We start from the raw sequence: 13,080 nt of genomic DNA on the forward strand, positions 1-13,080 counted from the left end.
ATTGATGTCAGATATGATAGGAATCATTTGAAAAGTCATTTTCTTTATTGACATGTTTGAGGTATTTATATTGTCCTTACTCGTTTGTGCTCGATAACTGATTTGAAGCTATTTCTACAGAACTGTGTGGTGTTATACAGTTGAAGAGGCAGATACCCGTGGGAGTCAGTCTTACTATACCAGCCAAAAACTTTGCATTTATCTCTTTATGGGAAGAAAATCCTGCGTTAGCAGCTTTGGTTTTCATTGTTTTGGGATATGATTCTCAGTGCATCTCAATGTTTCTGCGGTTCTTATGAGCAGACACTGCTTTGTTCCTGACTTTTTTTTTTTTAATGTTTATTTGCTTTTTGAGACAGAAAGACAGAGCATGCATAGGGGAGGGACAGAGAGAGAGAGGGAGACCCAGAACCTGAAGCAGGCTCCAGGCTCCAAGCTATCAGTACAGAGCCTGACAGGAGGCTTGAACTCACCAGCCGTGAGATCATGACCTGAGCTGAAGTCGGATGCTCAACCTCCTAAGCCACCCAGGCGCCCTGTCCTGACTCTTTTTCTTAAGTATGTGTGTATAGCAGACCTTGGAAGGTAGAGACAATGGCTTCCTTAATGCAAAAGACAGGCTTGCTTGCTGCCCATTCATTATAGGCGGCTCAAGGTTTCTCTCCTGTAATGTAGCCAGCTCACTGTTCGTATCCTGTCCCTTGTCCCTCTTGATGTTGCCTTCGGGGCTGAGGAATTGATGTAGGAAGGAAGGTCCCTTGGCTATTGTCATTGCTGTGAGAAATAAACTGTCCTTTTTCTCTGGTCAGGAATATGTTGTCTTCTGCCAACACCCAGGAAACTGGCATTCTGATTCCTTAGGTTACAAGTAGAATAAAATCTCATCCCCTTGACACAGTTTTTGATGTTCTTGATACATTTTACACGTGTTATTAATCAGACGGCTTCAAAACAGAACAGTAGAGTATGCACTGTGTCCCATGCTCTGTTGGACCCACGTGGAGGGACATAAGATATTAGAGGTGAAACAGCTTGTCTGAGGGCCGGCTGCACACACTCTGCGTCCTCAAGTTGTTCTTGTCTCAGAGGCAGTTTGCATTAACGGCATTAAGTACCAGTTAAACACTTTTACTGTATTAAGTGTAAGTTAATATAATTTTTAATCTTTTTGTCTGTGTGGGATTATTGAAATTTAAATTGTATCAGGACTTTTAAGTTCAATGCTTTGATAATTTTCTTTTTGATAACGTAACTAATATTTTTTTGTTTTTTTTAAAAGAGTTGTTCTCTGTATACTTCAATCTGTACCTTAAACCTGCACAAGACATTAATAGAGTTTTAGTGGCTAGAATAATTCATGCTGTGACCAGAGGATGCTGTTCGCAAACTGATGGCTTAAGTTCCAAATTATTGGATTTCTTTTCCAAAGCTATTCATCATGCAAGGTAATCTAATCTCATTTTGTTGTGTATTGAAAATCCATTTGATCTTCTAGCAAGTGTATCTTTTATTTTCAGTGGTTTTTTTTTTTTTTTTTTATGTTCATTAATTTTGAGAGAGAGTGCGCAAGTAGGGGAGGGACAGAGATGGAGAACATTAAGCAGGCTCCACGCTGTCAGCCCAGAGTCCGACGCAGGGCTCAAACTTGCGAACTGTGAGATCATGACCTGAGCTGAAATCAGGAGTCAAACACTGAACTGGTTGAGCCACCCAGGTGCCCCAAAAGTCTGTCTTTTAATTAGCATCTACAAATGTTACCAACTAAAAAACAAAACAAAACAAAAACACTGGCCCATTTAGTAGAATTAATAGGTTCCTAAAGAGTCGGTTCCAGCACTTCTTGAATATCCAAAGGCAGAACATGAAAATGACGTTCTTGAGTGGGAGATCAGTACTGCTTTATTAAAAAAGATAAATATCCTCTTAAGTAGTTTGATTTTCCCCATTTTTGAGGCTAGATGTTCCAAGAAAAAAATGGACTGCATTTTGTATGTATCAGTATCTTAAACTTGTCAGGCATTCGCGGCCTTACTCAGTCTATAACATAAAATGTATACCTGGTGATATTACAGGTCAGTTCTGTATCATTTTGGGCAGGCTTTGAGCAGCAGAGAGAGCTGGTGTCCTAGCAGCAGATAATGTTGTTGCTGTTACATGTAGGCCCACTAAGATTTTTTGTTTCCTGAATAGTTCTGAAACTAAGGCTACTGTCATTTGAAGATGAGATGTCTTTTTCTTTGCAGCGGCAACTTCATAACTGTCTTCAGTGTTCACTGCCTGCCCTGTTAAGCGGAGTGTGTTTGTTTTCTGTGACAGACAAGAGAAGAGCTCCGCGGGTCTGAACCACATCCTAGCAGCGTTTATTATCTTCCTCAAGACGTTGGCTGTTAACTTTCGAACTCGCGTGTGTCAGTTAGGAGATGAAGTTCTTCCTACCTTGCTTTATATTTGGACTCAACACAGACTTAATGATTCCTTAAAAGAAGTGATTATTGAATTATTTCAGCTGCAAATTTATATCCGTCATCCAAAGGGAGCTAAAACCCAAGAGAAAGGTAACAAAATGAAGTTTTTGCTGTTTTGAATTTGCTTCTTTATTGAAGCATAGGAGCTTAAGTATGAAATTTGTATTTTGTAGGAGGTTATGACCTTCCTGTGGCTTACTGTATGGTATTAGTAATGGTATTAGTCTACAAGGATATTTTTCACACGTTTTTTAGAATTTGAAGTTGTGGTAGCAAATCATATTGTGCCCTGCTGTTTGGTTAGTGCATTGCTAAGCATCATGAGGGAACACATATGACACGCTGTCCCCTCTAGGAGCTGATGATGCAGCAGTTAGGTGCTAAAAGATGTTTCTCAGACTGTAGCATGAGAGAGTTCAGAGAAGGGAGGGTCTTGTGTATTTACATACGGCTTTTGTTAGGAGGTAGAACAGGTGCGTGTGGACTGCAAACAGTCAGATTGGTCAGTTCCTCAGGGAGATGTGTACACAGTGCCTTAAACCCATACTTATTCCAGGCCCCTGTTTGCTGGGAAAACCAGAAATGAATGATTTCTTCTCCGTGATACCTTTACCTTTGTCTTTCATCAAGAGAGTATTGTTTACTAGTACATATTGCATATTTGAAAACAGCTAAGATAGTAGATCCCAAAAGTTGTCATCACAAGGAAGAAGCTTTTTTTTTAAAAATAATTTTCTAAGGTATGTTAATTAGACTTACTGTGGTCATTTCATAAGATTATACAAATACTGAATAATTACGTTGTATGCCTGAAACTAACGTTGCATCGCAGTTATACCTCTGTTGCTGGGATGGTGCAGCTTCATTCCGTAGACGGGAACTTTATTGGGCAGAACAGGAGCTGAATGAGTCCCCCCATGCTCAGGCTCTGTTTACCTTTGGGCTTGTAATGGCCTTTGGATGAATTCATCACGGCTAGTATAATGACCGTATTAGGAAATCATGCTACACCAAATGATAGCGGGTAAAATGGAGGAAAACAGTTATAGCCAATTTTTTTTCAAAAGTAACTGTCTATGTTTAACAGGCTCTCCTAGTACATGTAGTAGAATATTCGTAGCCCGAGAAACTACCGGAGTCCAAGAATGGTGGATTTTCTCAGTTTGTCATCTTTCACACAGTTGTCTCGCCAGGATGAAGATCAGGCTTATTTAGGGGATGGCGTGACATGTTTAGGGTTGTAGTTAAAAGTATATTTAGGATGAAAGTTGACAGGATGGTAAATCTGCCAGAAACACTAATGCAGTGTGAGACTGTATTACTAAATTTTATGGTTCTTCTTGGGGAGTAATAGCTCCTTTGTTACCCCACACTGGTCGGATGGCAGTGGGAGTATTCTGTCCAACAGAGGAGTATTCTGTCCACCAGATTTTGGAGAGTCCCCATCTGAAGAGAGACATAGTGGACTGGAGTGTGTTTAGGGAAAGATGACAGGAATACTGAGAAGTCTGGGTAACATGTCATTTGTATACCAGTTAAAGGGACTGCTAATATTTTTCTCTAAAGGATGTACAGAGAACTTGGTCCTCATGTAAATGACAGAGCATGTTAATTACATTTGCCTCAGGGGAGAGAGGAAATTAGAGTTTGATTGAGATTTTGATTGAGTTGATTAGAGAAAAATCAGATTAGTGAAGAATTTCCTAATTTGGGTATTTCCTAACGGGTAACTTGAGCATGAAGTGGACACTGTTACAAAGTAGAGTTTGCTTAGGATATTGTCAGAAGAGGTATTAGTACTGAGTGGGAGGTTGGACCAGTTTCCACCTCAGCAGCTGAATAATTTTGTGGGAGATGGTGGGGCAAATGGAGTGTGTACGCAGATTATAGTCTCATTTTTTGAATTACAGGTGCTTTTGAATCAAGTAAATGGAAAGGTATCTTATACAACATATATGATCTGCTAATTAACGAGATAAGTCATATAGGAAGCAGAGGGAAGTACTCTTCAGGCTCCCGTAATGTTGCCGTCAAGGAAAACTTGATTGAGCTGATGGCAGACATTTGTCACCAGGTATAGTAGCTTGAAATTTTCCATGAATTTCCTTTTATTTGATTTTTGAGAGAGAGAGAGAGAGAGGATCTTAAGCAGGCTCTAGTGTGGAGCCTGATGTAGGTCTCTGTCTCACGACTGGTGAGGTCTTGACCTGAGCCAAAATCGAAGTGGATGCTTAACCAACTCATCTACCCAGGTTCCCTTTGCTGGGCTTTTAAAATGTGCGTTCTAAAAAAAAGCCTTGTCAAGTGATTTTGTATATGTAACTGTTCCTTTCAAAACACTATAAATATTTGAAATTGCTCTTCTGACTTAATAACTATTTTGCACATATGAACTTGGTGAAAACTAGTGATGAACTCTTCATTCTTAAAAGGTTGTCTGTAGAAAATCAGAGTACTCTAACCCTAATGTTTCTTGTTTAAAACATTTTTTTTCTACTGAGTTAGAAATCGCACAGCATACAAGTATACAGTTGAGTGGTTTTTAGTATTTTCACTACATTGTGCAAGCGTCACCACTGTCTGATTCCGGAATATTTCTATTACTTCCCAAACAGACTCTGTACCTGTTGTCAGTCTTAATGCCCAGCTTTTTCAGTCTTGAGCAACTAATCACTAAGCTATTTTGTCCCTAAAGATTTGCTTATTTTGGACATTTCATGTAAATGGAATGGAAATACAACTGTAAACTGCATGGAGACAACATGTAGTCTTTTAACCATGTTGTGCCAGGAACTAGTAGTTCATTCTTTTTTATTGCCAGACAATGTTCAGTAGTGTGGGTATATTACATTTTGTTTGCCCGTTCATGAGTTGATGGCTTAATGTTTTTTTTTTTAATGTTTTTATTTTATTTTTGAGAGAGATGGGGAGAGAGAGAGGGGCAGAGCATGAGCGGGGGAGGAGCAGAGAGAGAGAGAGAGGAAGACACAGAATCTGAAGCAGGCTCCAGGCTCTGAGCTATCAGCACAGAGCCTGATGCAGGGCTTGAACCCACGAACTGTGAGATCATGACCTGAGCCGAAGTCAGATGCTTAACTGACTGAGCCACCCGGGCACTCCTGTGGCTTAATGTTTTTTAAGTAAAATTTTTTTCCCAGCAATTTGGTTAACATCCTGGGTAATTTCATTTGTCAGATATTTTCTTAATGCTAAACTTATAATACTCTTTCTTAATTAAAAAAAACTTTAAAAAATTTAATCCCATTGAAAATAGAAATTTCTGGGGTGCTTGGGTGGCTCAGTCGGTTAAGTGTCCGACTTCGGCTCAGGTCATGATTTCACAGTTCATGGGTTCGAGCCCCGCGTCGGGTTCTGTGCTGATAGCCAGCTCAGAGCCTGGAGCCTGTTTCAGATTTTGTGTCTCCCTCTCTCTCTGACCCTCCCCTGCTCATGCTGTCTCTCTCTCAGAAATAAATAAAATATTTTTTAAAAAATTGAGATTTCTGGTTTACTTTTAGATGTCCTGGTGCATTTAGTAAATGGCCTCAAGAAATAAAACTAATACCTTACTTGGTAATATGTGCTTCCTGGAGAGCCATTCCAGTCCTGTAAAATGTTTGTTCATTACTGTATTATCATATTTATGTATTTTCATAATATATTCCCATAAGTTGCTCTTGACTTCCCTATGACATTTTTCCCTCAGGAACTATTAGAAAACAGGAACCGTGTAAAAATAAAAATAATAAGTAAGTTGTCTTTTTGTTATTTTACAGGTTTTTAATGAAGACACCGGATCTTTGGAGATTTCTCAGTCTTACACTATCACACAAAGAGAACTTAATGATTACAGTGCAGCTTGCAAAAAGAGGAAAATAGAATTAGGCTGGGACGTCATAAAAGATCATCTTCAGAAGTCACAGAATGATTTTGATCTTGTGCCTTGGTAAGATGTTCTCTTTTTTATTGTCATCCTGGTCTCATTTAGCTTTTCTCACAAGACCTCCGGTACAACGGCCTGGCCGTAACTAGGTCATTTGTCCACTCCTGAACCAGTCGGTGGCAGAGGGGAAGGTGGTTGCCAGGACGTGTTGAGGCCAGCCACCATGGCTCCTGTGCTGGAGCTGGGCCAGGCCACCTGTCCTAAGCACCCGGCCTTAGCAAGGGAGACAGGGACAGCAGCCTGGGAGGCAGTCAGTCGTGTGTGCTTCGTGGAATTTCCCGAGTCGTGCATCTCAACACAGACATTTTAGCAGGTACGGCACCTGCTTTCGTCTTGGGAAGAAATTCAAGATGGCATTCAGAAATCACAGAATAATTTGGACCTCTTGCCACAGTAAAAGATTGTCTTGTTAAAATTTTGCTGGGTGCAGCATTCACAGTTGCTTAAATGATTTAATGAATTGTGAACCTCTGTGATAGCATAAAATATCAGGTCTGGTAGGAGTCTTTAGAATTCATCCAGTCCACCCTGTTTGCTTTATCAGACAGAAAATGACACCGAGGAAGCTTAGGCAGCTTGACCAAGGACACTTAGACATTTGTAGGTTGCAGTCGAGCTTCTGTGATCCGTGCCTTGGTCTTCCCCATGTTAATGTAATAGTTAAATAGAATTGCGTTGTCAGGGGGGAATCATCTTGGCTTAGGTACTTAGTGCTTAAGCTCATATTTATTTTATGTAGTGGAGGATCCCTATTTCAGATTCTTCAATTTGTTCATTTAGTCTAGAGTTATTGATTACTTGCTGTGTGCCAAGCCTTATAGATGGAAGGATAAATACGATAAAGATCTTCTTCTTGAGCAGTACATATTCTAAGAACTCGCAGCAAATATTTATTGACCTAACTGAACTAACATCTAGGGAGAACAAGTTGTTTTTTTGTTATTGTTGTTTGTTTTTTTGTTTTAGAGGAATATTCTTGGTGGCTAAAGAGCAAGGATGGGTGTGATAATACAGAAGTAGAAAATTGGTCTTTTAGGGGCATCTGGGTGGCTCAGTCGGTTAACTGGCTGACTCTTGATTTCGGCTCAGGTCATGATCTCACAGTTCATGTGAGAGATTGAGCCCTACATCAAGTTCTTTGCTGAGAGTATGGAGCCTGCTTGGGATTCTCTGTCTCTCTCCCTCTCCCTCTCCCTCTTTCCCTCTCCCTCTTTCCCTCTCTCCCTCTTTCCCTCTCCCCCTCTTTCCCTCTCCCCCTCTTTCCCTCTCCCCCTCTTTCCCTCTCCCCCTCTTTCCCTCTCCCCCTCTTTCCCTCTCCCCCTCTTTCCCTCTCCCCCTCTTTCCCTCTCTCCCTCTTTCCCTCTCTCCCTCTTTCCCTCTCTCCCTCTTCCCTCCCCGCCCCCCTGTCTCTCTCTGTCTCACCCCTGCTTGCTCTTTTGCTCAAAATAAATGAATAAACTTCATTAAAAAAAATTGGTGTACCTGGGTGGCTCCATCAGTTGACTTTCAACTTCGGCTCAGGTCATGATCTCACAGTTCATGTGTTCAAATCTTGCATTGGGCTTTCCTCTGACAGCATGGAGCCTGCTTTGGATTCTCTGACTCCATCTCTCTCTGCCCCTCTGCCACTTGTGTGCTCGCTCTCTCAAAACTAAACATTAACAAATTAACAAGGTAAAAGAAAATTGATAATTTAGTTTTTATTTATTTATTTTTGAGTAGTCTCCAGCGTGGGGTTTGAACTCCCAACCCTGAGATCAAGAGTTGCATGCTGTACCTACTGAGTCAGTCAGGTGCGGTTACCCTTCAGGTATTCCTCAACATTTTTGTGTAAGGGAAATATAACAGCTCCCCTACCTGGCCAAAGAGTTGTCATTCTTCCTGCCACTTTAGAACGTAGAGCTTAATAAGTAATAGGAGCCAGTTTATTTGGAGAGTAGTGTGGAAAATAATGATGGTGATTCTCTAGGATATTGTAACGGTGAAATGTCTCTACATTTATTTTCTGTTAGTTTGTTAATAGACTTGAATCATTTTCAAATTATACTTTTTTCTTTTAGGTTACAGATTGCAACCCGATTAATATCCAAATATCCTTCCAATCTACCTAACTATGAGCTGTCACCATTACTGATGATACTGTCCCAGCTTCTACCTCAGCAGCGACACGGGGAGCGCACACCCTACGTGTTACGGTGCCTTGTGGAGGTTGCATCGTGTCAAGGCAAGAAATCAGACCTGGAAAGCTCACAGAAGGCAGATTTATTGAAACTCTGGACTAAAATTTGGTCTATTACCTTTCGCGGTATAAGTTCTGAACGAATACAAGCTGAAAACTTTGGCTTACTTGGAGCTATAATTCAAGGTGGTTTAATTGAGGTTGATAGAGAATTCTGGAAGTTATTTACTGGATCAGCCTGCAGACCTTCATGGTAGGTTGACTTACGTATTGTATTAGATTTATATATATCCATATACTTTTTTCTCCCTCTGGTTTTTGTAGTTTATCACTTCAGTTAAAAATATGTTAAATTCTGTTTTACGTAAACATCTAATTTTTGTTGTTTTTCCAGGAAGTCTTAAGTAAATAAATGTAAATTTAGTTTCAAGTGTAGAAAGGTTACTAAGGGCAATTAAAAAATTTTTTTTAATTTTTTTTTTTTTTTTTTAATTTTTGAGAGAGAGAGAGACAGACAGACAGACAGAACATCAGCAGGGGAGGGGCAGAGAGAGAGGGAGACACAGAATCCGAAACAGGCTCCAGGCTCTGAGCTGTCAGCATAGAGCTGACGTGGGCCTGGAACTCATGAACTGTGAGATCTTGACCTGAGCCAAAGTCAGATGGATACCCAACTGATTAAGCTACCAGGTGCCCCTACTAAGGCCAATTTTAAAGATACAAGGATTTAAATTTCTTTTATCTTTAATTGAAAATTAAGTATTTTATTCAGTGTGCATGAACTTTTTTTAGTAGTGGTACACTTAGATGTTTTTTCTCAGAGGTAATCATACTTTTCACACTTTTTGGGTTAGCTTAGTTAGTGGACGTTTACTATTCACCTATCATATGTCAAGCATTGTAGCATCATTAAGCATTAGTAACACTTTAGTAAATAAAATAGACAAGGTCTGCCTCAAAAAACTTACTTTTTAGTAAAACAGTGGTTACCAAATTTGGAATGAATGTAGAGCTTAGAGTTACGACCTACAGTGATACAGGGGAACTGAGTCCAGAAACTCAATCTACTATTGAATGAGAAATGAGAATCCTTCTAAGGGGACTCCTATGGATGAGTGAAACGTACCTTGAAGACTCATGCAAAAGAACATTAACAGTCAAGCAGAACTGGGGTGCCTGGGTGGCTCAGTTGGTTAAGCATACGACTTTAACTCCATTCATGACCTCTCGGTTAGTGAGTTTGAGCCCCGCATCAGGCTCTGTACTGACAGCTCAGAGCCTGTAGCCTGCTTCGGATCCTGTGCCTCCCTACAGCTCACACTCTCTCTTTCTCTCTCAAAAATAAACGTTAAAAAAAATTTAAAAAAAGAAAGAATCGAGCACAACCTTTACTAAACTGTGAGACTTTGGATGCCAAAGAGATCAGAAAGATTCAGGGCCACCTTGATGTCTCATTCAGTTAAGCGTCTGACTTCGGCTCAGGTCATGATCCTGCGGTTTGTGAATTTGAGTCCTGCGTTAGGCTCTGTGCTCACAGCTCAGAGCCTGTAGCCTGCTTCAGATTCTGTGTCTCCCTCCCTCTGCCCTTCCCCAGCTTCTGCTTTGTCTGTCTCAAAACAAACAAACAAACAAAAAAAACCATTAGAAAACCAAAAACCAAAGAGATTCAAATTGTTCTTGAGGGAAAGAAAGCAGAAGGGAGATGGTCACTATTAAAATGGGTGCATTGCTGGTTTTCCTGCAAGAATATATAGGTAGCAAGGTCTCCTCTTGCAACGCTTTTCTCCCATTCTTGACTCTCTCATTCTGTCACTCCAGGTGGGGAGCACTTTGTCAGTCTTTCATCATATTTAATCTAATTTTGGTTATTCTCGTATGGCACCTATTGCAGATTATCAACCCATGGCAGATATACGTTAAAGAAAATAATAAAGAACTATCAGGATGAGGGGGAAGCTTATTTTTAACAACAGCAGTTCTTTGTTTTGTTGTAGTCCTGCAGTATGCTGCTTGACTTTGGCCCTGACCATCTGCGTCGTTCCAGACTCAGCAAAGACAGGAGCGGAGCAGAGTATGTGTGAAGTGAATAGAAGTTTTTCTTTAAAGGAATTGATAATGAAATGGCTCTTACTCTATCAGTTAGAGGAAGACTTTGAAGACAGTACGGAGCTGCCACCAGTTCTTCACAGGTGATTGAAGTCCTTAGCATCCAACTGCTTTTTGTATCTTGAGGTACCCACGGGCTTATTGGATACTAGATGGCCTGTTTTACAGGGGTGATGCAGCGTTTCTCAGACCTTACCCCATGTATTAAACAGTCCCTTTGTTTTTCCAGTGTTCTGTGTCTTTGTGCTTGGATCTCTTCATGTCCTTTTACTGTGTTCTCATCTCTGCTGAGACAGTGAGAACACAGGGGAATGTGCCTGAATAATACGAATGATAATTCTTGGAGCACTTAACATGTTCCTTTGTGATTTCCTGTGACTGGGTTCATCTGCATGTATATCAGACGTAGAGGTATCCTGGAATCATAATGGGAGTATCTTCTGCGTGACGGGTGTTAAATTAGTGGGGGAAGGAAACTAGAGACAGACAGACTGGAGGGTAAGCACCAGAATGGAGAGCAATTTGCCTCTGTAACCTTTCCACAGCTGGTGGTCAGGATTGAAGGAATAGAGGACTGACCTGGGTCCTAGTGCTTTTGCTTTCATTCCATCATCTGAGAAATTATTTTTAAAAATTGGATGAGTCTGCTGCCAGGAAGTACTGAAAATTATAGTAACATAAAATAAATGTGTGCTTCTTAATTCTTGTTTTAGATGTTAAAAAATCGAGTAGAGATGAAAGAAATTGAGGGCAAGATTTACAACCAAGCATGGATTTTTAAGTTTAAATAATGCATTCAATGGCTTTTGTTCTTCTAAGCGAAGATTTTTAAAATTTTCCTTTGTAGTAATTTTCCTCATCTTGCACTGGAGAAAATTCTTGTGAGTCTCACTATGAAAAACTCGAAAGCTGCAATGAATTTTTTCCAAAGAGAGCCAGAATGGTATGTTACCTAATAGAGTTCTATGTTGTTTTAAGCTAGGGCTGTAATTAACAAAGATAATAGTTTTAGCAGAGTAGTAGCTACATCTTAAAAATTATGAACTAATTTGATCAATTAAAGAAAATCCCACCTCTTTCCAGGGAAAAGCTGCTTTTAATTCAGTGATAGTAATCTGCATTCTATAATTTTAGATCCAGTTGACTGTTTTTTAATGTCCTGTAGTATAGCGTGTGACACTTGCCAATGGAAGAAATAAATAGTTTTAATGGGTGGTTAAGACATAAGTTCTTTAAAGATGTGACCCATTTTTGTATGTCAAGTAAAATCTGTTTGCTTTAAAATTAATGGTAATGGAGGATAGGTCAAAGTAAAAATAAATCTAAAAACCTCATTTTAGTTGATTGACTCAAGAGGGCTATGCTTATCCCTGTGGTGGAAAATGACTCACTGGCATTAAGATTCCTCATCTCCCTTGAGAGGGCATAGCGTGGAAAACTCCTTTATTTCAGAGAAATCAAAAGGGACAATGGAAAGCGTTTTCAGAAAATGTTTATCTTGTACCTGGTGCTATTAATGTTTTCCTTTTTAATTCTTTCTGACTTTGCCTCCGAAATTGTAGCCTATGTGTTTTTCATCCATGTGTTAGTGGAATTTGCTGCCACTTAATGAAAGCTGGTACAAGTGGGTAGCAGTTCCAAAGCTAAGAGGCTTTTAAAATGACTCATCTGTTAATTGTGTAAGCAGTCTGTAAACAGTGTAGACGCTCAGTTAACGTTTTCATTTGTAATACATTGCTGCTGCATTGAAGTAAAATAGTTGGTCACTTGATTATAAACTTAAGCTCTTACTCTGTTGAAGTGAACGACACCAAAAAGATGCAGAGGATCCTTCACTCTCAGAGATTGAAGAACTGTTTCTTCAGACCACGTTTGACAAGATGGATTTCCTAAGTGTGGTGAAGGAATGTCCTGTAGAGAAGCACCAGTCCGGTGTAGGTATCTCTGTCCACCAGAACCTCAAGGAATCACTGGATCGCTATCTTCTGGGGTTATCAGAACAGCTTCTAAATAACTACTCATGTGAGGTGAGATCTTCAACAGAACAAAAGCCTGTATCTGACTCCACTTTGATGGACTGTTAGGAAGGAGAAAGGGGCAGAAAGGGCCCTGAGCGTGGTGACAGGCTTGATATAAAAAAAGCAAAGTGACAGTACATGCATACAAATAGTGAAGACTTAGCACGGGAGCAGGAAGACCCAAGAAGAATGATTTGGGTTCCTTTTGTACCAGGAATTCTAGGAGGCATTAAAGAAGCAGATGGCTTTGTGTGGGTTGGTGGGAATAATAATGGTTCTGAGCATAGGGATTATATGATGAGAAAGAACCTCTCTATTCACAGGAGGGAGAGGTTCCAATAACAAAAAGAACATAATTTAAATGGATCT

General features: G+C 40.0%; 1 protein-coding gene across 5 annotated transcripts in view; it reads left to right on the forward strand.

Moving 5' to 3' along the window:
- ATM (ATM serine/threonine kinase) overlaps positions 1 to 13,080 on the forward strand; it is a 125,533-nt gene that overhangs the window by 21,704 nt on the left and 90,749 nt on the right. For all 5 annotated transcript variants that reach the window (XM_039229142.1, XM_039229143.1, XM_039229144.1 and 2 more), the window contains exons 7-14: positions 1,280 to 1,445; positions 2,317 to 2,555; positions 4,376 to 4,539; positions 6,242 to 6,411; positions 8,469 to 8,840; positions 10,582 to 10,776; positions 11,541 to 11,636; positions 12,495 to 12,720. In XM_039229142.1, coding sequence (XP_039085073.1) covers positions 1,280 to 1,445; positions 2,317 to 2,555; positions 4,376 to 4,539; positions 6,242 to 6,411; positions 8,469 to 8,840; positions 10,582 to 10,776; positions 11,541 to 11,636; positions 12,495 to 12,720 — 1,628 coding nt within the window. The remainder of the gene's footprint in view (positions 1 to 1,279; positions 1,446 to 2,316; positions 2,556 to 4,375; positions 4,540 to 6,241; positions 6,412 to 8,468; positions 8,841 to 10,581; positions 10,777 to 11,540; positions 11,637 to 12,494; positions 12,721 to 13,080) is intronic.

This window comes from Hyaena hyaena, unplaced genomic scaffold, assembly GCF_003009895.1.
Source record: "Hyaena hyaena isolate Hyena2069 unplaced genomic scaffold, ASM300989v1 scaffold_36, whole genome shotgun sequence".
Lineage (NCBI taxonomy): Eukaryota > Metazoa > Chordata > Mammalia > Carnivora > Hyaenidae > Hyaena > Hyaena hyaena.